General features: G+C 42.5%; 1 protein-coding gene across 1 annotated transcript in view; it reads right to left on the minus strand.

Moving 5' to 3' along the window:
* Positions 1–888: 888 nt before the first annotated feature.
* Positions 889–23,064, minus strand: part of SLC1A1 (solute carrier family 1 member 1) — a 62,612-nt gene continuing 40,436 nt past the window's right edge. Inside the window, exons 9-13 of the mRNA XM_083186010.1 lie at positions 20,282–20,389; positions 16,925–17,047; positions 15,888–16,082; positions 13,094–13,228; positions 889–6,039 (exon numbers count right to left, since the gene is read on the minus strand). Coding sequence (XP_083042136.1) covers positions 5,790–6,039; positions 13,094–13,228; positions 15,888–16,082; positions 16,925–17,047; positions 20,282–20,389 — 811 coding nt within the window. The 3' untranslated portion in view covers positions 889–5,789. The remainder of the gene's footprint in view (positions 6,040–13,093; positions 13,229–15,887; positions 16,083–16,924; positions 17,048–20,281; positions 20,390–23,064) is intronic.

Raw genomic sequence — 23,064 nt, forward strand, 5'->3', positions numbered from 1 at the left:
TTTATTAACAAGGCAAACTGAATATGGTATCATTAGTAAACTGCTGAAAGATAATGAGATAATAGATTGATTTGGGAAATGCAGCAATATAGCCTGAACTGAAATTGAGTACTCAAACAAATATTATTTATGTTTAAAAAATATAGTTGGCACAATGTTATCTTAGTGTGGTCTTGAGTGGGACACAGGCCTTTCCAACACTAAGGGCTAGTTCACCACAGAGGTGGAACTACCATTAATGCAGCAGGTGCAGTGCACCGGGTCGCCAATGGACCCACTGCTGCCCTAGTCACCCTCTTTCTGTCACCCTCTGCCTTTCCCTGTCACCCACTGCTGTGTTGCATATTGTGAACTTGGGTTGGGGTGGAGGGGGCCCAAAATGATCTGTTGCACCTGGGCTCACCACCAACAAATTGTGCCAGTGGTTCACCTTATGCAGATGTTACCTAGAGCACTCTTTTGCATTTATCGTGCACATTCATGTGCATTTACAGTACCATTGAAGTATAATTTAGTGACAACGTTCATAAAAACGTTCACAACGTTTTAAAATGTATAACACCATGGTAAAAATGGCAACACTAAAAGCAGGAAAGATGGGCCCTGAAAATCTTTTATCACCAAGAGCACCACTTATGCAATATGTAATTACAGGTTGGATTAACATTTTAAGTGTATTTTAGCAGATATAAATGTTTCCTATTAAATACAATTGTTTAATATTGGGGTGGCAGGAAAACTTACAGTACTGTGTTTATTTTAATGTATTTCTAACAGCGTGGTCATGGTGACAATGAAAAATGTATGTAACAAAAAAATATTGCCTAGCCTATGAAATTGTGTCTTTTTTTTTAATGCTTCCTCCATGTCATAAAGAAAAATGTCATGGCCTCCTTTACAGATTCCTATGCTATCACTCAAATGTGCATAGTGCAGTTTTCAAAAGCTCAAAGCATGTATATACTGTAGTTCCTGTTGTGTGTGGGATACATATCCTATTCCAGCAAACAGGATACCAGCAGCCAAAAGAATGACCCAGGCACCCCAAATCTGAGAGTCTCAAAAGGAGCCCTATAGCACCCTAACCCTCACCCCTTAGTCCTAACCAGCGGTTAAAGTGAGGGGGAACGTGGTGGAACTGAGTTCCACCACCTCTAATGGTGAGGTGGAACATTTTTACCTCCACATTGGCCCTGCACAGTAATTCTCACAGAAAAGCATTCTAGTTTGCAAGGGGATGCCAAAAATCCCTACTATTGGCCCTGTCACTGCCTAATGGGGGGAGGGAAGGGGATGTAATTAGGTGGCATAGAGAAACGAGTTCCCCCACTTCTGCATGACCACTTTAAGCCCTGGTCCTAACCCTCTCTTGCCTGACCCTAACCTTCCCCACTAGTGCCTGTACCACAGTGCCTACACCTAAGCCCTCCTCCTCGAAGCCTAACTCTAACCTAGTGGTTAAATCTAACCCCCCATTCCCGGTCGCACACTAACCTGACTGAGCAGGATGCTGGCTGTGCTGACTGCATCCAGCGTGGAAGGACATACAGTACTGAATCTAATTATGTGGTGCATATAGTTGGTGTATGAATCTATCTTCTGAGTAATGTGTTTCCTGCAGGCACACAGTAAATAATGGGTTTTGCAACTCCAACTGTTTCATGGTGATAAATGTGTGAAGAGACATTATGGAGCAGAAGTGGTACCAGTGCACATTATAAGTGCTGATCCTGCTACTCCCCCATGCATTACTGTGGTGACATATGCTATCTACAAGATATGCCACCTTTGTTGACCCATTCACAGCCATTGTAGTGCTTGCTGTGCTTGCTGGGCTCTGGGATGCATGGGAGATCTCGCTATAGCAGCAAGCCCAGTGGAAATGGTCAGGAGGAGAGACACAGTGTATCAGTACTTGTGTGTGGTGCTGTGAGCTCAGACAGGAATCACCAGAGGGGGGGGGGGGGGCTATTTATTTCCCACACTCCAGCAGCTGAAATGGTAACACATATCGTTACTAGTGCTTCCTGCTTCGCCTTGGTAAAGATGGTGTAATTTTTATTTTCCAATGTAATAATATATGGTTTAGGCTCATATTACGTGCGATGGGCTAGGCAGATTACATAACACTGGTGGATTTAGTGGGTAAGGTGATGCATGTTTACCTCCTACATGGGTAATCAGTTTTACTCTCCCCTCACAGAGTTTAGGAAGTCTCAAATCAATGTGCATAATATACTACATAACATAAATAATGCAGTTGTGTAGCATTATGGATGGATTTTTACATTGGATTTTTTGTAAGCATTTTGCATTTAAATCATTTTTTGTTTTGTTTCTTTCTGTCGTTCCACTCCAACCATTCTGCAGTGCAGCATATGCAGAGCTGGGTGCTAGAGGTCTGGCACTACATTACTTGGAGGCAACATATGTGCAGACAATGCAGGGTGCAAAGTATCCTGATCTTAACAGCGATTTACATAGAAATAAAATGCTCAGCAATATGATATTTCCTTTATGCATTAAGTAAGTATGTCTATAATCTGTGAAATTGAGTGTTCTTATGTATTATTCCATACAGGCTCTTATGGGAGATCAGTAAAACAGACATTTATTTATTCTTAAATTACTTAGTCTTGTCCATACTGGAATAAGTGCTAATCTACAGTGAGTGCAGAGAAAACGGCTAATATGTGTCCCAAAAATGAAATGGGTTTGGCACTTAGTTCCACCACCAGAGCCCTTTGCAGTCCCTAATCCCTCCTTCCTCCCGCACAGCCCACTCCGAAATGAGCAGATAGGAAGGCCTATATTGAGGAGGGGTCAAGGAAGCTGGGGCAGCTCATCCAAATATTGCTATGTTGCCCAGAGATGTACAATTCTGCCCCTGGCTGAATTGCAACATTTATTTTGACACAAGGCTTTAATCCTCTTTTTTTTTTAACTTTTACACATTTTATTTCACAGTGATCAGTTACAAAGCATGACAAACTGAAAAATGTTGAAAAACTTTGAGCAATGTATAAAAGTTAATTATATCTTATGTACCCCATAACTACCCATCTCCAGCCTTTCTAGAACTTACTGTATAAAACAGACCCAATACTGCCATCTTAGAACCAGAGGGGAGGGTTTACCACCGTTACTTCAGCCTGGCAAATTTGTGTTTGCCTCCAACCACCCAATCATATTGAAACAATGAAAACAAATATATTTTCAGAGATATGTTAAAAGGTTGTGGATTGTGAACACATATCTGTCACACTGAGGAAACTCTGCTTTTAGTAAACCCCTCTCTAATACTGAATATACTTTGATTATGTTTCTCATTTCTATTCCAGATAGCAAGATTTTAACAAATGTCAACACAAGATGTATAGACCAGCTATTTAAGTCACATTGATTAAAAAATGTTATATATAAAGCATATAAAGCATAATAATAATACAAATTAAACACAACCAAATGAACAATATATCCTTTAGATTAAATACTTATTTAGCTCAACAGAGATATGCTGCAGTAATTAGTTATGACCGATTTCCCATGCATGTTGTGAATGTGATGCATGTGTATTGCCTATAATTCCCATAGATGAGATAGGTCATGTAATAAACTCACCAACAACATCAAATGCTGTACAGAATAGTTCTTCTCAGTGTGCATAATGCTTCTGTCAGTGGTGGTCACTTGCTGTAGAAAGCAGCACCAGCATTAAGGGGTTTATGTACTAAGGGGGTTATTCAGCCCTGGTTGCACGACTGCGAATTCGCAGGCTGGGTGATAATTGATAGACTGCTTGGGTGAAATGTAATAGGACGAGAGATTCAGAAAGTGAGAGATTTGGTAAGAAATCTCCAGTTTTTTCAAAGCGACAATCATTTACACTGCAAAACCAGTGTGATTTTGCAGTGTAAATTATTGCCGCTTTAAAAAACTGGAGATTTCTTACCAAATCTCTCACTTTCTGAATCTCTCATCCTATTAAATTTCACCCCTTATGTGATAAAACCCTGCTACTTTTTTTTTAATCGATGTACGCAAGTTGATTAACAGAAAGCCGGTAATTGGGGGTGGTAACCTGGCCATTTTCTGGGAGTGTCAGGGGAAACGCAGTCGTGCCCAGGCATTTTAGGAGAAGCTGTGTGATGTAAGCTCCGGCCTCAAACAGCCTGTTTCTATTGCAGCCTGTTTCTATTGGGCCACGCACAGACTGCACACAGTGGAAAGATAAGATGGTGATTGCAAATAGATTTGCAGCTTATCGCAGGTTTGCACAGAGTGGAATTTAATGGTGTGTACACACAGTGAGATCCCCTTGCTATTCGACTTAAGATTTGAGTGCTATGCAATCTTTGCTAACTCTGTACTTTTTACATACAATTCATACAATCTGCATTAGATTTGCACTTTATAGTCATTGCTGCCCTGTCTATCTTGGTTTCGATTTGTGCTGTCACAGGAGCGTGCATCGTGATCGCAAGGTAAAAAACCTGTGCGATCTGCATATGATCTGCATGCGATATCGACTACACAGCATAACTTCACCCGATCACAGGGCTCTGCAAAGTAGCAGCTGTGCGATCAGGTCTGAAAATCCCCCTAACTTTGGGAGTAATAAAGTGGAGAACCATTAAGTACCAGCCAATCAGCTACTAGCTGCCTTGTTACAGGCTATATTAGAAAAGTGACAAGAGTTGATCGTCTTGATCGAGTTGATTGGTACTCTATCTACGTCCACTTTATCTCTCTCAAAGGCTTATTGCAGGCATGTCCAACCCGCGGCCCTCCAGCTGTTTAGCATTCCCTAATAGCAAAACTGTGGCAAGGCATGATGGGACTTGTAGTTTCACAACAGCTGGAGGGATGCAGGTTGGAGTTGGACATGTCTTGCTTAGTACATAGAGCCTTTGGTCTCCTAACTCTTTGGTTACCCAAATGGCATGCTCTGCAAAGGGCTACCTCAGTGCCTTCATGCTGTATGTATGATGAAAACCATCTTATTGCATGAGTCCTGCACGAAGGAAAGCTTTAATTCTGTCTCCCTAAATTGAAATCACCTAGAAAACATAAAAGTGAATATATGTCATATTCGCAGTACATTAACAAATATAATATTAGGGCACACTATACAGATAAGTGCTGTCCTGTGCAAGTATTTAAAAGGCATTTATTCTTTAAAGGACCACTGGGCATAAAACAAAAGATCCATTATGAGAAGGCATCTTCTATCATTCGTACTGTAAATAATCATATACTGTCAATGCACTCATTTTATAACAGAGCATACTGTTATTGTGCCTTGTAGTCACCATTCTGGGTTTCCTTCTTTAATAGACTGGATGTCAGGAAGGCATGTAGGAAATGTTTAACAGCTGAGTAGGGGAACTCAGCAATATCTAGCTATTAGAAAGTGTGCAATGTAAGGATACTTGCATTTTATGATTAGTGGTCCATTCATCCAAATGAAGAAGACACAAGAAATAATAAGAACATTATTTGTTCTTGTGCTTCAGAAGAGCCAATGCAAAAGTTTCATATTACTGACCTAGATATTAAAATACAGGTAATAAACATGCTAACTCTGAGTATACATTCAAAAATGGTGGTATTTAGATATCCCAGTATTAAAAAAGAGAAATATTTTACAATTCGTCTATCCATTTAACCTGCTCACAAGGAGCAAAAAAGCTTGAATCCAAATATTGAAAGAAAAATCTCCCTCGGTTATCTTGGCTTCATACTCAGTGTCCCTTAGAATCCCGGTGCACTCAGCATGCCTAGGTCACTCAGAACTGTGATGTCTGGGTAAATGATATAGTATCTGACTTATCTACAGCAAATCCACCATTCACATAGGACTTCTTCCCATCATTGTCCTCTTCATTTTTCAGTACACTTGGCTCAATGGCAAAGGGATTGGCAATGTTGCCTTCCGATGTGATATCCATTTGCTCAAGTTCTTTCTTGGAGAGCTTCTCTACAATTCCAGTTCCATAAGCATCACCCAGAACATTTACCATGGTCCTAAATCGATCCCTGGAGAACAGAAATTGTAGCATTAGTCAGGTTGAATCCTTAATCATAGAGGTTTACAGGAACCAGAAATGTGATCGAGAGCTGTTATGATAAATACAATCCTTGTAGACATTAGGGGGGATATTTAATAGGATGAGATTTTCAGAAAGTGAGAGATTTGGTGAGAAATCTCCAGTTTTTTTAAAGCGGCAATCATTTACACTGCAAAATCAAACTGGTTTAGCAGTGTAAATTATTGCCACTTTAAAAAAACTGGAGATTTCTTACCAAATCTCTCACTTTCTGAATCTCTCATCCTATTAAATCTCACCCAGGATGTATCCTAACTATAATAAGTACTATGTTGTGTCTATTGGTTAATTTGTTTGGAGTAGAAGATTCCATGTAGCTGTGCATCATACAAGGTGACATTAAGGATGTTTTTTTATCTACCACCATTTCCTCAATTCCTCAAACACGCTACTTCTTTGTTACCCTTGACACCTCCCTCTCATACACTTACACATTCAGATGATCACCACTTCATTAGACCTTTCCTAACTCTGCATTCTACAAACCCATTCGTCAACTCCCTCATCATCTCTTATTTGAATTATTGCAACCTTCTGTCTGCTCTCCCCTACACCAGCCTGTCTCCTTTGCAATCCCTCCCTAATTGTAAATTGATACTATAACGTTGTTTCAGAGAGTTATATATACTGTACAGTCCTCCCTCTCACTTACAAAGCTCTTGGTCACTCCTTATCCTCACCCTGTATCCCTATATCTCCAGCCATTTCTCCCACACCACCTTTAATGTTTGTACTCCTCTCTCTATCAGATTTTCACCCAAACTTCCACTATTTGCTGTAGCCTACCAGAACATGTGTGATCCCTACCCGTTCCCCACTGCGGAGACTCCCACACTGTCTCTTGTAGTTAGGGTTTTAAGATCATCCCTTTATTAAAGAATACATATGAATTAATTACATACTGTAGGTTCTGTGGCTGCTTATAAGCAGGCAAAACGGAGACTAGAAGTCAGCCAGCTATACAATCTTTAATTACTAAGCGTCCCCTAAAAAGGTATGATCTGGCAACCCTACCTGTAGTGTTTGTAATAATATTTTTATACCGTTAGGAATTTATAATGGAACAATGAAAAAGTGCCAAGAGGAGTCATAATGATGTGATACATAACCTGTCATTATCTAATTATATTGTATGCACATAACAGCAATCGTATCTCTGTAATAAGCAGGCTATAAACTGATGAAATTAATTGTGCAGACTACAGGTCAAGGATAACTTGTAGCAATTACCTTCATAAACAAGTCTGTTACCGCATAACACCCTTTCTAATGACATCAAATATAAAAAACTGTACAGTGTATAACTGTGTAGTGACCTGAAATGGGATTACCTGGTTTATTATACTTACAAAGGCTGTAGAATTAATGCTAGAGTGATAAGGATATGATAGGATTAAGGAGAACATGAGGTATTGCTACCATTTGTCCACTCCCTATTTCTACATAAGAATAACACTACCACCCCTTGTCCCAACAAAGATACATGTGGTCAAATGTAACAGCCTCCGAATTTGGCAGCCGTATGGGAATACGGCCAAACCTGGAGTTTTTTTAAAGGGGCAATCATTGACAAGTAATTGCCCCCTTAAAAAAAAAAACTCAGAGTTCGTCAGGCATCCTGCACGGCCGCCAAACTCGGATGCTATTACATTTGGTCTATGGACATTTATAGATGACTAAATTAAGTAAAATTGTACAAGTATGTCAAGCGCTCACCCAATGACCATATATTAGTCCTAGCAATGTAGGCTAAGAAAGAGTGAGAGATGGATCTTGTGAATAAACCAATGTTTATTGTTTATTTAAATAAATGGTGTAAAAGTTCAATGTCCAATGTTAATTCCTGGAGTGGTACTCTACAGGTGTGCCCTTGCACTGTGACTTACAGCCCCTTGATGGATGAGGGTGTCAACGGACCCATTTTTACCATAAACCCGTGATGAGGCTTATGTCTCTAAGCAAGTGTTAGCAGTGGATGTCCTAGGGCTGATCGGAGGTAAAAGTCTGGCACTTAGGAGTGCTTGTAGGTCAGTGAGGAGATAGTACTCCTAACTATGGGCCTTATTCTGCTCGGTACGGTGGGACCGTATACGGGCGGATCGGGTTTTTTTTTCATCTGCGCATGCGTAGCTTTCGCAATGCGCATGTGCGGCGACCTCACACAGCTCACGGACGGGTCTCTCCGTGCAAAAAATCCTGTCCGCAAGAGCACGGTCATTGTGGGCGGCATGTGGGCGTTTTTATGGGAACGGCTGGAATAATGAAGAAAACTGGGCGTAAACAGGGGCGTACATTGGGGTGTGCACACAAAATGCATGGTGCCACAACCGCCTCGATCGGCGAACGCACAGTGCATTTTGGATCAAAAACAGGCGGACGCCAGAGATAGCTCCAGACCACCCCTAGAGATACCGTATGAGAGCGGACGCCTGGGTCTGCTAATTAATGCTGATTACTACTCAAACACATCCACCTGAATGTAATAAGCAATGCTGCAGGCTATTAAGTGAAAACCATTATTTCACTACCTGCAAGCCACACACAGCCCTCAAACACATTGGAAGCATATCTTTCTACACTTCAACATGTAAAGGTTGGTTTCATTTTAGGTAATATTCATTCTAAGACCTATATATGTCAAGGTAGTTTTTTTATAACCATCTACACCCATTCAGAAAGTGTTTTTGTATACTTTAAAAAGCAGGACACTCAATTCACAGAAGTCGACATGTGTCAACTTTTTCACTGTAACACAAACATACCAGTTTTTTATTATGAAAAAGACACATAAACCAGGTCTAAGAGCAACAATGATGTTTTTGGACTCAATTTCTACTTGCAATGTGGCGTACGCTCAGATATACGGAAGGGGTCGGTGGGAAAATGGACTAGATCCGTCCGTGCACTGTGGCGTCCGCTCAGATGTACACCAGGTATCGGTGGCTAAGAGGGAGATCCGTCCATACACGGTGGCGTACGCTCAAGTGTACGCCACTCCCCATTGTCGTGTCTGTGACCGTCTGTGTGCGGCTGTTCTGTGGGCGGACTTTCGCTCACCGCGAGCGTACGTAAAACGTACGGTGTGAGGGGCCATACGTACGTTTCACCGACCTAACCAGAATAAGGCCCTATGTGTATAAGGTAAGAGGTCAAAATAGGGGGGTTTTGGGCAAGGAGCAGCGTCCCACTACCTTGCCTCTTACCCTGTCCGTGATGTGGTGTGGAGATGTGGTGCAGCTGGGTGTACTCCCGCACTTACACAGTCCAGTTCTTCCGCTGTTGAATGGACACCAGTCTGCCACAGACCCGGATGTCTCCAGTCTTTCTCCCTTCTAGTGCGGTGTCTTCTGCCTGGCAGCATGTGTTGGTGGAGCTCTGCGGCTGCAGCTTCCTTCTGCCAGCCATCGTCTAGGTACCCGGCTCCACAGTCACTTGTCCGGGACATGACTTCCGGATAGCGGGTCTCGCGAGACCACGGTGATGCCCGGAGTGACTGTGCGCTTGACTCAGCGCGGAGGAGACTTTGCCGCGATTGTAGTGGATGGTGGGTCTTGTTGAATGGGATATGGGTTTCCAACGCGTATCAGCCTCAAGGGGCCTTTTTCAAGGATATCTGTGTCTGTCCTTAGACCTTGATTTAGGCTTGTGAGGCTTTTACACCATTTATTTAAATAAACAATAAATATTGGTTTATTCACATGATCCATCTCTCACTCTCTTAACCTACATTGCTAGGACTAATATATGGTCATTGGGTGAGCGCTTGACATACTTGTACAATTACCCTTAGCTTGAGTCTTGACCACGCAGTTGAGCAGCCCCATCTGTTAGAAAAAGTATTAAGGTAAAAGTAGTTTTCTAATAGTAGAAAACTGTAATAATTGAGGTTTACCCTAAGGAGAATTATCATTCTCCACCATGAAAGGACATTCAGCATAATAAGAGGAATATACATGTCTCATATGATAGATAGTTATAAACAATGACTTTAGGATAAGGCCGTAGTAGAGTTGCTTTGCAATCAAAAATCAAACACATTTAGGGCTTAATTTATTTTTGTCTGCAATGACCAATTATCAAGCAATGGTGCGGGTATCGGTAAACTGTGCCTTGGCCACCATGATTCTCGTTACATGGAGAACTTTGTTGCAGAGCAATTGACAGGAAATAGATGTGTTAACGGGGAGTTTAAGACAGGGTACACACCTAAACGATGCCGATTGCGATCAGCAATTCCGGAAGAGTAAGCAAATATGGTTTAAGGTGAGCGTTTGGGAAAACAGACAATTTTCGGGTGTGTATCTTTTGATGGCTGCATGATCGTACATGCAAATACAGTACATTGCATCTGAGTCCCCGCTGCTGTGGCCTGTCACTACTGCTGTAGCAATAGACCAACCCGTAGCTTTGAGGTTCTACGTAATTGAATATAGGGGTTATTCAGACCTGATCGCACCACTGCAAATTTCCTGCGCGTGCATATGAATTGTAGTACGCCTGCACGAGGCCATGCTGCAATAAAACCATGCTAGCTGCACGCAAGTTGACTGACGGGAAACCAGCGTTTGGGGGTGGTAATTGGCCATTTTCTGGAAGTGTCAGAGAAAATGTAGGGCATGTCCAAGCGTTTGAAGGGAAGTTGTATGACGTCAGGTCCGGCCTCTGTCAGCCTGTTTGTATCACACACGCCAATAAGTCCTGGGCTATGCACAGACTGCACACACTGGAAAAATCATTCCATGGTGTGTTGCGAATGGATTTGCATTTTGCAGGCATGCAATATTTTGGCAAGCTTACGCAACATGTGCACATTGATTAGCAGGCTTGCACAGGGTGGGATTTCACTCGCGCTGGGTGACAATTACCTGAGCGCAGCGCTCTGCAAATTAGCAGCTCAGTGCTCGGGATATGGATTTGCAAGTGGATTGCGATTAGCGATACATTTGCAATTGTCTTGCAAATTTACATGGGGCGGGTTTTCTTTCTGTCTGGGTGCTGGTTATCTATTTGCAGAACATCGACCAGGTATAAATCAGGCCCTCTGTCAGACATTTTTAATCAATTCTGTTTTGAGATAATTATGGCTATGAACCGGTACAGTAGGTGGTTCTGAAAATTCCCAGTTGTATCAGATAAGCCTAGGATAGCTACGTGACTTGTATTGCGGGATGATTTAGTACCCCATGGTGTGCACGGAGCCAGACAAAGGATACTTTATGATCACCATCTTGGCTCCTGTGTCCTCCCAGTTGGTACACATGCACAGGGAAAGGATAGGTGGCTAAACTAAATGTGTGCACCGGATATTGGCCCTTATTCTGATTGACGCGGACTTTACCGCGTACTTACGGATCGCGTCTTTACGGCGTCTGCGCATGCGTGGAGAACGCTACGCGCATGTGCCACGCCTTGACTCGGTACCAGTTCGGCCAAATCCCGTCCAAAACTGTTCACCGCTATCAGTCGGGAAATAGGGGCGTATTATGGGCGTCATGCGGAATGACACATGGGCGTAGTTTCAAAGTGGGCAAAACGGGGCGGAAACATGGGCGGACACGGGGGAGTACACTTATGTTGGGGGGCGTACATTCGGAAACCACTCCGAATGCACGCGATCAAAAAGGGCAGAAATGTGCGGTGTCCACAAGTGTACTATTGCTTTGCGGACACCACTCGTTCATGCGGTAGGCGAACGTACGCCTAATGACTACAACCATTAACACCTGAACCCAATAGAATCTACTCCTTTACTCATTACTCACTAATAGGACGCTTGTCAGTGCTTTAATTGAAACCATTGCACTTCAATTGCTGTAAGGGTTAATGTGTGCAATGCATGTGTTAGGCATGCTTGTAAGGATATATTGGCATCTAATTGATTCCAATTCCAAATAAGCAGTTTTTTATGAGGATAGGTAATTGAATAAGTGGGTCATGTGATGTATTGCAGAAGATACTTAATAGTGGGTTGTTTGGCGTAAATACTCCGCTTACGGGCGGTAGCACCGCTTGGCTCCCGTTCGGATGCGGTATTTCCGAGCATACTCTGTAATACTCTGTAATACCGTGCAGAATCGGAGTGTTTCTCCCGCACACGCATGGTTTGTATGTCGTCCGTAAACACGCCCTGTTCTTAAAGAGTCAGTCCGTCCGAATGCGGAGGACACGTGGGCGTTTCTACGGACGATGGCCGCATGCGGCAAAACACCGTGGCGTGCGGACCGCTCCGTAAGAATGCGGGAATATCCGCACCGATCAGAATAAGGGCCATTGTGCTGATATCTGTGGCACATTGCTAAAAACTGAATGTGCCCCTAACTGGCATGCTTCACTTTACTACATCACTTTATTTTGTATTTAAAATGCAATACAGAGCTAGAACATTATTTTTTTCATTCATCACTTATAGAAGTTGAACTATAGAAAAAACAAGCAAGGAAGAGTTAATTTCCCAATGGAAAAACCACTGACAGGTTAGGATAGATGAATGAATAATTAAATCACTGCTAGCTACGAGAAATCAGACACACTGGGGGTTATTTTGGTTTACTCCTTCTGGCAAATTCCTTCTTAGATGGACAAAACCATGTGCACTGCAGGTGGGGCAGATGTTACTTATGCAGAGATAATTAGATTTGGGTGGGGTTTTACTTCAAAGTGAGATCTATATTGCAGTGTAAAAATAAAGCAGTCAGTATTTTCCCTGCACAAAAACAAAATAACTCACCCAAATCCAATTATCTCTGCACATTTTACATCTGCCCCACTGCAGCGCACATGGTTTTGTCCATCTAAGAAGGAATTTGCCAGAAGGAGTGAACCAGAATAAGGCCCACTGTGCTTCCTACATGGCTTCTGACATAGTTTTTGTTTATGTCATAATAAGACCTTAAGTGATTAGAGAAATATAGATACAGCCTTACACCAAGAAGCAAAAACATAATATGCCCACCACATATTACACCATGACATGCTTTACTTACAGGAGCCAGTCAACAGCGATGATGAGGGTGACATCGTCTGCTGGAAGCCCGACAGCGCTCAGAACGATCACCATGGTAACCAGGCCAGCCTGAGGTACTCCAGCAGCTCCCACACTGGCTGCCGTGGCTGTAACACTGCAAACCACAGAACAGGCATTAGCTAGAGGTACAGCATGCCCAGCCAAATTAAACACAATTTATTTTGAATAGAATAGAATAGAACCAACTTTATTGGCCATGTATGCTTGCGTACACTAGGAATTTTTTGTGTATTTCAGTGCAGCATCAAGCAGGGATGAAGGGGGGGGGGTATGACATTACATACGTTACATTGGGACATTACATGCGGAGGGAACATGCCGCCGAGCTGCGCGGCGCCTATGCAGCCATCAGCGGCGCCACTGGTTATTGCAGCAGATGTAACATGAGTCACGCATATACTGTAAGCAACAAAATTAAGCTACTAAGGGGGTTTATTTACGGGAGTTCTAGTTCACATAGGATGTTGCTATGGGCAACCAATCAGAACTACTTTTTATTTATTTAGCACTGCCTAGAAGGTGTTGGGAGTCCCCCCTGTCAGCTGCTGAGCAGCGGTGAATAAATGCTGTGCACATGCACACAGCGTCTATTCACGCAGCCAGGGGACACAGCAGCAAAATGGGGGCATGGTCTCACAGGAAGATGCAAGTATAGACCACGCCCCTTCTCGGGTAGACACACCCCCTAATTTTCAGGCCTGCGTCCCTCCATATGTGATAGTGTGACCACAGTAAGCTAGAAATGCAGCGAATTAAACTGCACACAAACATTGTTCATGTCACAGCCCAAGAGCTGCAGGAATACAACTACACAAGATATAATGATTGAGTGTTCGGCTCAGCAGAAGGATTATTTCTATATTATTCCAAACACAATTACCAATAAATCCAATATTAAACATTAACTTGTTGATTGTATTATTTATTGTTTTTCAGTGATATTAAGGGGAAAATTTACTAAAGCTTCTAAAAATGAAAAAAGGTGATGTTTCCCATAGCAACCAATCAGAGTTAGGGGGTTATTCTGGTTAATTCGCTCGGATGCACAGAAATGCGCATGCGCACAAGTCCGGCTGAACAGACCTGAATAAGGTCCTTAGTCTATAGTTTCTCTAATGCACCCTAGAAAATGATAGACAGAATCTGATTGGTTGCTATGGACAACATCATCTCTTTTTATATTTGGAAGCTTATTAAAACTTACCGTGCAGCACCATTAAGCCAATTGCCCAATATTGCAGCAGGTTTTATATTTACATATAAAATGTGAGTTGCTTTGCTTTTAAAGTCCGACAAAGTATAGCTCAAGATAAAGCCTATTTGTTGTACTGTATTTCAGTGATAGATCTTGAATATTTAATAAAATACTGGGAATAATCTAATTCTAAACAGCAATTCTATTTAAAGGGATTTTATTATTCAAATTAGGAAAACAATGTATATTAATTTAAGCATAATGTTGCTTCAGGTAATTGATTGCTTACTTTTGTATCATTGGGCCTGATTCAGCTTATCATATGCCATCATTAAGCAATGCACATACATACTGTACCACTCCCTACCTGCATTTGGGATTGCATCGGACTGTGATGCGTTTGCCGTTTGTAGGAACATTGTGACCATTGCGCGTGGTGGCCCTCTTAGACTGCAGTCTAACATTACTCAGGCTTGCAGTTGCAGGCCAGCTTGTGAGGCCAAGGGAACTGTATTCCTTGGCCCAGCCACTCTTTGAAAACGAGGGCAACACATCCCCATTTACAAAAACGCTGGCCTCCCTGGCACCCCAAGCGTTCGCTTCTACCTGTCGTTCAGGCGTATGGTGAACTCAGGATGCATCCTGCACTGGCACAGAATGCCCATGCGCAGAGCCCCACCATTGTGCATAATGTGGGGTCATGTGATCCATCCTGTATTAGACAATTATACAAAATGCTTAGGAACATCTTTTGCAGGATGTACATTCTGTGCAAATTGTAATGTAAAGATCAGTGTGTTGCAGTGTGCAATCGATGGGGCAGCTGTATTAAGCCTTAACAAGAGATAAATGCAAGGGTGATAAGGAGAGATAAACGTCCAGCCAATCAGCTCCTTACTGCCTTTTTTCAAACACAGCCTGTAACATGGCAGTTAGCAGGTGATTGGCTGGACGGTTATCTCTCCTTATAACTCTAGCATTTATCTCTTGTTAAAGCTTAATACATCTGCCCCAATATGTCTTAAAAAACAATAGGGGCACCATTTAAGAAGAAGGCTCTGTCTATGTAGCATACTGTGGTTTATCACAGCCCTGCTTACTGCATCTATAGATGGCATTATTTGTACATTTTCCTATTTCTCACAGGGGGGGCCCAGTAAATGCCTTCCCGTATTTCGAGCCACAGCAAAGCATGGCAGGTTTTGCGTAGACCCCCATCTGCTAAAAGTGCAGTGAGTGTGCCCAGAGAGGCATGGCACATGTGCATTACACGACAGTCTGTCATTGGCAGATGGGTAACACAGCGGAAGATCCAACAAAGACTGAGGCATCACAGGAACTTGCTGAGGTAAGTTATGTTACATTCCTATAGCATATTCGTTAGTATATTATACTAAAGTAAATAGTTATAGTTATTCAACTAGCATTATGAAATCACAGTTAATAAATCAATGTAAAACATAACGGCTTGCCGTAAAACAAGAAGAGAGTTTCATACTCGAAAAAACAAGTAATAATGAAAGTTTAAGCTGGAGAGACTGAAGACGTATGCACACACCTGATTGTGACAATCTGACCAACATCCAGGCTCATATCATTCAGCTGTGCTATGAACACTGCTGCCACGGCCTCATACAGAGCTGTGCCATCCATATTGATTGTGGCTCCTACTGGTAAGACAAATCTGGTGATTCTCTTGTCCACATGATTCTTCTCTTCAGCACAGCGGAAAGTTACTGGCAAAGTTGCTGAGCTGAACACAAATGAAAATGCATAAAATCACAACATTAACATAGATTTATGTCAAAGCCTGACTTGTAGACATCACATCCAGGCTCATCCAGGAAGTCAGTGAATAAATTACTGTGGAGTTTGGCCTGTGTCTGTTGACTTATATTGTGGACTGTTACATTCTGTACTATCACATAATAAACTCACTATAGGAATAACTGCTCTTAAGATCCTATAGACATACTGTGTACCACACGTAATTATTTACAGAGCACATGAGCATCTGCAGAGAATTGATTTCAATAATACAATCACATTAGCTCTATTGTGTAATTAATAATGAATTAATGAACTCTCCAGATCCATGGTTCCTAAACGTGGCCCTGCGTAGAAATGTAGCTTATAGGTTACTGTGGGGCGGTACAAATATTGGGCCTGATTCAGACCTGATCCCTGGGCAGCGATAAGGTAGATGCTGCCCCGCTATAGTGAAATCCCATCTTGCGAATTAATGTGCACGCTGCGCAAATAAAAAATTTGCAGCTGAGCGAATATGTCCAAATCCATTTGTTAGACGCTCACGTCTGATTTTTCCACTGGTCGCAAAAGCATCGTGTAGCCTGGCAGCTGTGATGAAATCAGCCTGATCAGGCCGGAGTTGATGTCGCACACCCTCTCCTCATACGCTCGGGCGCATCTGCGTTTTCCCCAGGCACACCTGCATTCAGTTACGCTTGCAGTCCAGTGTATCGATAATTGAACGCTGCGTGAATTTGTACAGCAGCGATCAGGTCTGTATCATGCCCACTTTTTTTTGCTGGATTACTGTATATTTTAAAGTCAACAAATGAAAAGTTTTTTTACCTGGAAGATATCATGAGAGCTGTAAGCAAGGCCTGCGCCATTCCCATTGCAAAGCGGAAAGGATTCTTCCTTACTATTATTAGGTAAATCAGTGGTAAGATAATAATGGAATGAATGGCGAGTCTGTAAAAGAAATCATCACGTTATAACAACTGTCCCTACACGTGTCAAAACAAGGGGCAGGCTAGTTCTCTCACCAGTAACTTCACCAACTAATGGCCAAGGTTTATGGATCAAAGAATTGCATGAGGTGGACATCGACAAAAGGTCAACTTGCACACAATCGTCATCAATAAAAGGTCGACAGAATCAAAAAGTCAAGATGGAAAAGGTCGACAGGTATTTATCAGGTTTTTGTGTCAATTAATGTACCGCGTACCCTCGTTTCACTCACCATGCTTTGGGCCAGGTGCCCTGCTCTCCTACCGCTGCTCTTGGCACATTGTAATCGGATCAATGTGGATTGCAAAGTATGTCAAAAATTTAAATATTAAAAAACATGAAAAATTCATGTAGATCTTCTCATGTATTGCCATGTAGACCTTTTGTCAATATCGACCATATGAATGTTGACCTATTGACTGTTGCTCTAGACATTGTTGACCATTTGGATACCTGGACAAGTACCTACAAACATACCTACTTGATGAATCTCTTTCTTGCTTGTACTACTCTGGGTAGCATTAGAAATAACATAGAAGGTAATTATCGAATACATACAGTCAGGTCCATAAATATTGGGACATCGACACAATTCTCATATTGTGGTCTCTATACACCACTACAATGTATTTGAAATGAACCAAACAAGATGTGCTTTAACTGCAGACTTTCAACTTTAATTTGAGGGTATTTACATCCAAATCAGGTGAACGGTGTAGGAATTACAATGGTTTCTATATGTGCCTCCCACTTTTTAAGGGACCAAAAGTAATAAGACAAACTAAACAATCCTAAATCAAACTTTCACTTTTTAACACTTTGTTGCAAATCCTTTGCAGTCGATTACAGCCTGAAGTCTGGAACGCATAGACATCACCAGATACTGGTGATGCTCTGCCAGGCCTCTACTGCAAATTTCTTCAGTTCCTGCTTGTTCTTGGGGCATTTTCCATTTTCTCTTTAGTTTTGAACTTCATCAAATAAAATGCATGCTCAATCGGATTCAGGTCAGGTGATTGACGTGGCCATTGCATAACATTCCACTTATTTGCCTTAAAAAACTCATTGGTTGCTTTTGCATTATGCTTTGTGTCATTGTCCATCTGCACCATCCAATGAGTTCTGAAGTATTTGACTGAATATGGGCAGATATTATTGCCCAAAACGCTTCAGAATTCATCCTGCTGCTTTTGTCAGCAGTCACATTATCAATAAATACAAGGGAACCAGTTCTATTGGCAGCCATACATGCCCACGCCATGACGCTACCACCACCATGCTTCACTGATGAGGTGGTATGTTTTGGCTCATGAGCAGTTCCTTTCCTTCTCCATACTCTTTTATTCCCATCACTCTGGTGCAGGTTGATCTTTGTCTCATCTGTCCATAGGATGTTGTTCTAGAACTGTAAAGGCTTTTTAAGATGTTGTTTGGCAAACTCTGGTCTTACTGTTTTGAGGCTTACCAATGGTTTACATCTTGTGATGAACCCTCTATATTCACTCTTGTGAAGTCATGTCTTTATTGTTGACTGACACATTTCCTCCTATCTCCTGGAGAGTGTTCTTGATCTGGCCAACTGTTGTGAAGGGGTTTTTATTCACCAGGAAAGTAATTCTTCTGTAGCCCACCACTGTTGTTTTCCGTGGTCTTCCGGGTCTTTTGGTGTTGCTGAGCTCTCTGATGCATTCTTTCTTTTTAAGACTGTTCCAAACAGTTGTTTTGGCCACACCTAATGTTATTGCTATCTCTCTGATGTTTTTTTTTTTATTTTTCAGCCTAATGACAGTTTGCTTCACTGAATGTGTGCTTTGAGGTACGCGCTCCCGCGGCACCTCATCGCACAGTACAAAAAGTATGTACTTGCACATACTTTTTGTACTTAGTTCTCCTCACATCGCATTGCATTGCATGCACAACGCATGCACAGGCAATGCAATGTGATGTGATCCGTGCTATTTAAGCCCACAACGCATGCCCGCATCGGGGCGTGTATGGGCAACTTAAGAGTGACTGCTCATTGAATCTCATATTGAAAATCAACAACAACAGATTCCAAATGCAAATGTCACACCTGGAATCAACTCCAGACCTTTTACCTGCTTAATTGATGATAGACCTCAAAGTGCAGCACTGCCTGTTACATGGATAACTATACAACAAACAGAATTTGTATGCTGCCCCGGCAAAGAAATGCCCACTCACACTGCTGAAGGGTAATACTACGCACATGCATATTATGATACTGAGACTGGAAGTGCAATTCAAGGTTTTCAGATTTTTAAAGAATTTCTGACAATGTCTAGTCCAGGCATGTCCAACGTTGGCCCTCCAGATGTTGTGAAACTACACATCCCTGCATGCTTTGCAATAGTTTTAGCATTCTCGAATAGCAAAACTGTGGCAAAGCATGCTGGGATGTGTAGTTTCACAACATCTGCAGGGCCAACGTTGGACATGCCTGGTCTAGTCGTTCATATCGTCTCATAGAATGTTTCAAAATCTTTAATTACTGTGGGGGTTACTCTGGTTCGCTCGCAAAGGCACAATTACTTTCTAATGGACAAAACCATGTGCACTGCAGGTGGGGCAGATGTAACATGTGCAGTGAGAATTAGATTTGGGTGGGGTTTGTAATTCAAACTGATATCTATATTGCAGTGTAAAAATAAAGCAGCCAGTATTTACCCTGCACAGAAACAATAAAACACCCAAATCTAACTCTCTCTGCACATGTTACATCAGCCCCACCTGCAGTGCACATGGTTTTGTCCATTAGAGAGTGATTGTGCCTTTGCGAGTGAACCAAAATAACCCCGGTAGTTTTAATTTAATTAGTTGTATATGTGTCTTTTGTCTCTGCATATACAGTACAAGGTGCCTCTCCCGTATACCCTACAAAATCAACTACGGTACTTATGTATTATCTGGGCTCCCATGTTAAATGCACCCCATTTTTTCATACCCCTACTATTCAACTACGCATGGAGTTGATTCTATATAGTGTGGCGAGCGCAGCAAGCCACCGTGCCCGAAGCGTGGCGAGCGCAGCGAGCCCCGTGAGAAAAATGGAAGCCCAGATATTACATAAGTACCTCAACTACTAGTCCTTTCAATTGAACTCACTAGCAATCTTTGCTCTACGCTATTTAATGAAGAGCTACAATTGCAATATTCCATTAGGCCCACACTTACCCACTGATTACTGTCGCCATATAGAGCCCAAGCTTGCGGAAGATTTCCCAGTCATTCACTTCAATTATCTTCCCTGCAATCAAAAACATAATTCCAATGGGCATGTACCTAAAACAAATTAAAGAAGTACAGTATATTAAATATTTGGCTTTGAGGAAGAATTATATTCCCAGCAGTGAACAATAACACTGACAAGACTACATTAGTATCATATAGAAAATAGTGTGGATTTCAATATTCTGTAAAATTGCTTTAATTGATAGTGAAGCCTGTGCAGCAGTAAAAAATCCCAGTACTTCTTTACTTTCACGGCGCCAGCATGGCGCCGCGCTACTTCCGGGTTACGCTCGCCACAAACTAAGTAAAATAAACGAAGTTAACGCCATGCCAACATGGATATTTCATACCTCCACTATCCATGTTGGCATGGAGTTGATTTTAATTAGCGTGGCGAGCGTAGCGAGCCACCGAGCCTGCAGCGTGGGCGAGCGAAGCGAGCCCCGCAAGGGGACTCTGACGCGCGCCGCCATGCTGGCGCCGTGAAAGTAAAGAAGTACCAAAATCCCTTTTTCCTTTTCCCCTTCAAACAAGACTAAATTACTGTAAAGCAGGGCACACATTTGGACAACCTATACATGACCAGGTCGTGGAGCGGTCGTACAAGCCATTGCATGTCCCAGTTCTGATGGTTGATGGTATCCCATGAAAATGCTGGGCGTTCCCATGGGAATGCGGGTGTGCCGGGGGCGGGTGGCTGACGTCACATGATGTACGGTGCCCGCCCTGTCTTCAGCCGGATGCCCGCAAATATAACTCAGTGTCCACTGACCTTCAATTGCGAGCCCTGTAGAAATCATTCAATGATCACCGACCATCAAATGACTTCTCTGGCAGAGGGCACATGCGAGGGGATATGTCTTCATGACATATCCCCCTAGCAAGCTTGCGGGGCGAGACCTCTGGTTAAGCTGCAAGCCTCTTAGCTTATTGAGTCCACCAGAATGAGGGACATAATGTACAATAAATTGCCTATATCTTCCTATTATACACAATAGTACTTTAGCGGTGTGTTATTAAATAAATGGTTGTTTATGTGCATATTTCTGTATGTGTGACCTGACTGATTGTAGCACTGTGATTATTTACTCCTTTTATCTTTCTGGGAAAAAAACTTGCAACACAATAACTAGCAATCTGGGGCCAAAACATTAGTACAGATAAACAAACTATTACTGGGAAACCTAGTAAATATGAGTAGATATGACGTGGTGAGAACTATGGGACTAATTCACACCTGATCGCAAAATGGGCAAAACATGCTGCTTTGCAGGTGGGGCAGATATAACGTACAGAGAGAGTTAGATTTGGGTGGTGTGTTTTCAAACTGAAATCTAAATTGCTGTGAAAGAATAAAGCATCCAATATTTACCCTGCATAAAAACAAAATAACAACCAAATATAACTCTCTATGCACATGTTACATCTGCCACACCTGAAGTGCAGCATGGTTTTGTCCTATGATCAGGTCTGAATTAGGTCCTATAGCTGCAATTTGTTTCCTTCTTTTTCAGCCCATTTCGGCCAATACTATTTTACAGCATCAACAAGCCAATATTATTGGCTTACAGGGCCGCCGACAGGGGGGTGCTGCAGGTACAGCTGTCCCGGGCCCCAGCCTCTGGATTGGCCCGGGCAGCTCATTTTGCCCACCGTACCCCTCCTCCCCTCCCCCCCACCGATTGCCTCCACTGTGCTGCCTGCTTCATCAATGCAGGACGTCGGCAGACAATTAAAATGCTGGACCGGCTTTTGAGCCAATCAGAGCTTGTGTACCGTTAGCCAATCAGAGCGGCTGCTGGTACATGGCCTCTGATTGGCTCACCAGCTGGTGTCCATTTTTATTGGCTGCCGGCGTCCTGCATTGAAGAAGCCAGTGCTTTGGGACTTGCGGCAGTAAGTGAAGGGGCGGAGGATGGGCAAGAGGGGGCCCAGACTGGAAATCAGTCCGGAGCCCTAAAATTCCTAGTGGCAGCCCTGTTTTTTAGAGGGCCTGTACTCCTAGCCCTGTTGGCTTATTGGACGTGTGACATGTTCACTATATATGCCTATGTCAAAGTATTGCATGTTAACTAAAGGGCTCATTTACTAATGTTAATGTAACCATGGTACTGCAGAACCTGTATTTACCTAACACAACTATTAACACAAAGATAATAATTTGCAGTGGACAGGTACATTAATTGCCAATACCTTGTTGTAGTTTAGTTTATGTTATCAAATAGGCATGCAAGTCTCATGTAATGATTAGTGCATACTAATGCTAATAAATTGGTGAATTACACATGCACCATATGAACAACCACACCTCCCAACTGTCCTGCTTTTCATGGGACTGTCCCTTCTTTAGTCAGCTATGTCCTGACAATATCACTTGTATCCTTCTGTATTTGTTTAGACTGGTATCTATATGGACACAAGTTGCTAATTATATGGACTAAGTTGTCTTACACAAGGTTCCAACTAGCAGCTGGTAGATTATGTTTGGATGCGGCTGACTATACATTCACCACTGTTAAAGAGGGGGCAACAAGCGCAATGAGGATAGGGCAATATAAACAGGCAGCATTCTAGTAGTAATTCAGTCCAGAAAGAGCCCCACCTGGTGATCCACCAGGTCTAAAAAGCATACAAACAAGAGCCCTGTTCTCAGCAGCGGATCAGAGATGACCGATCCCAGACTCCAGCATCGGTGACACAAAGAGACACCTCAGATTTGAACTGGG

This window comes from Crinia signifera, chromosome 1, assembly GCF_055691185.1.
Source record: "Crinia signifera chromosome 1, ASM5569118v1, whole genome shotgun sequence".
NCBI classification, from domain to species: domain Eukaryota; kingdom Metazoa; phylum Chordata; class Amphibia; order Anura; family Myobatrachidae; genus Crinia; species Crinia signifera.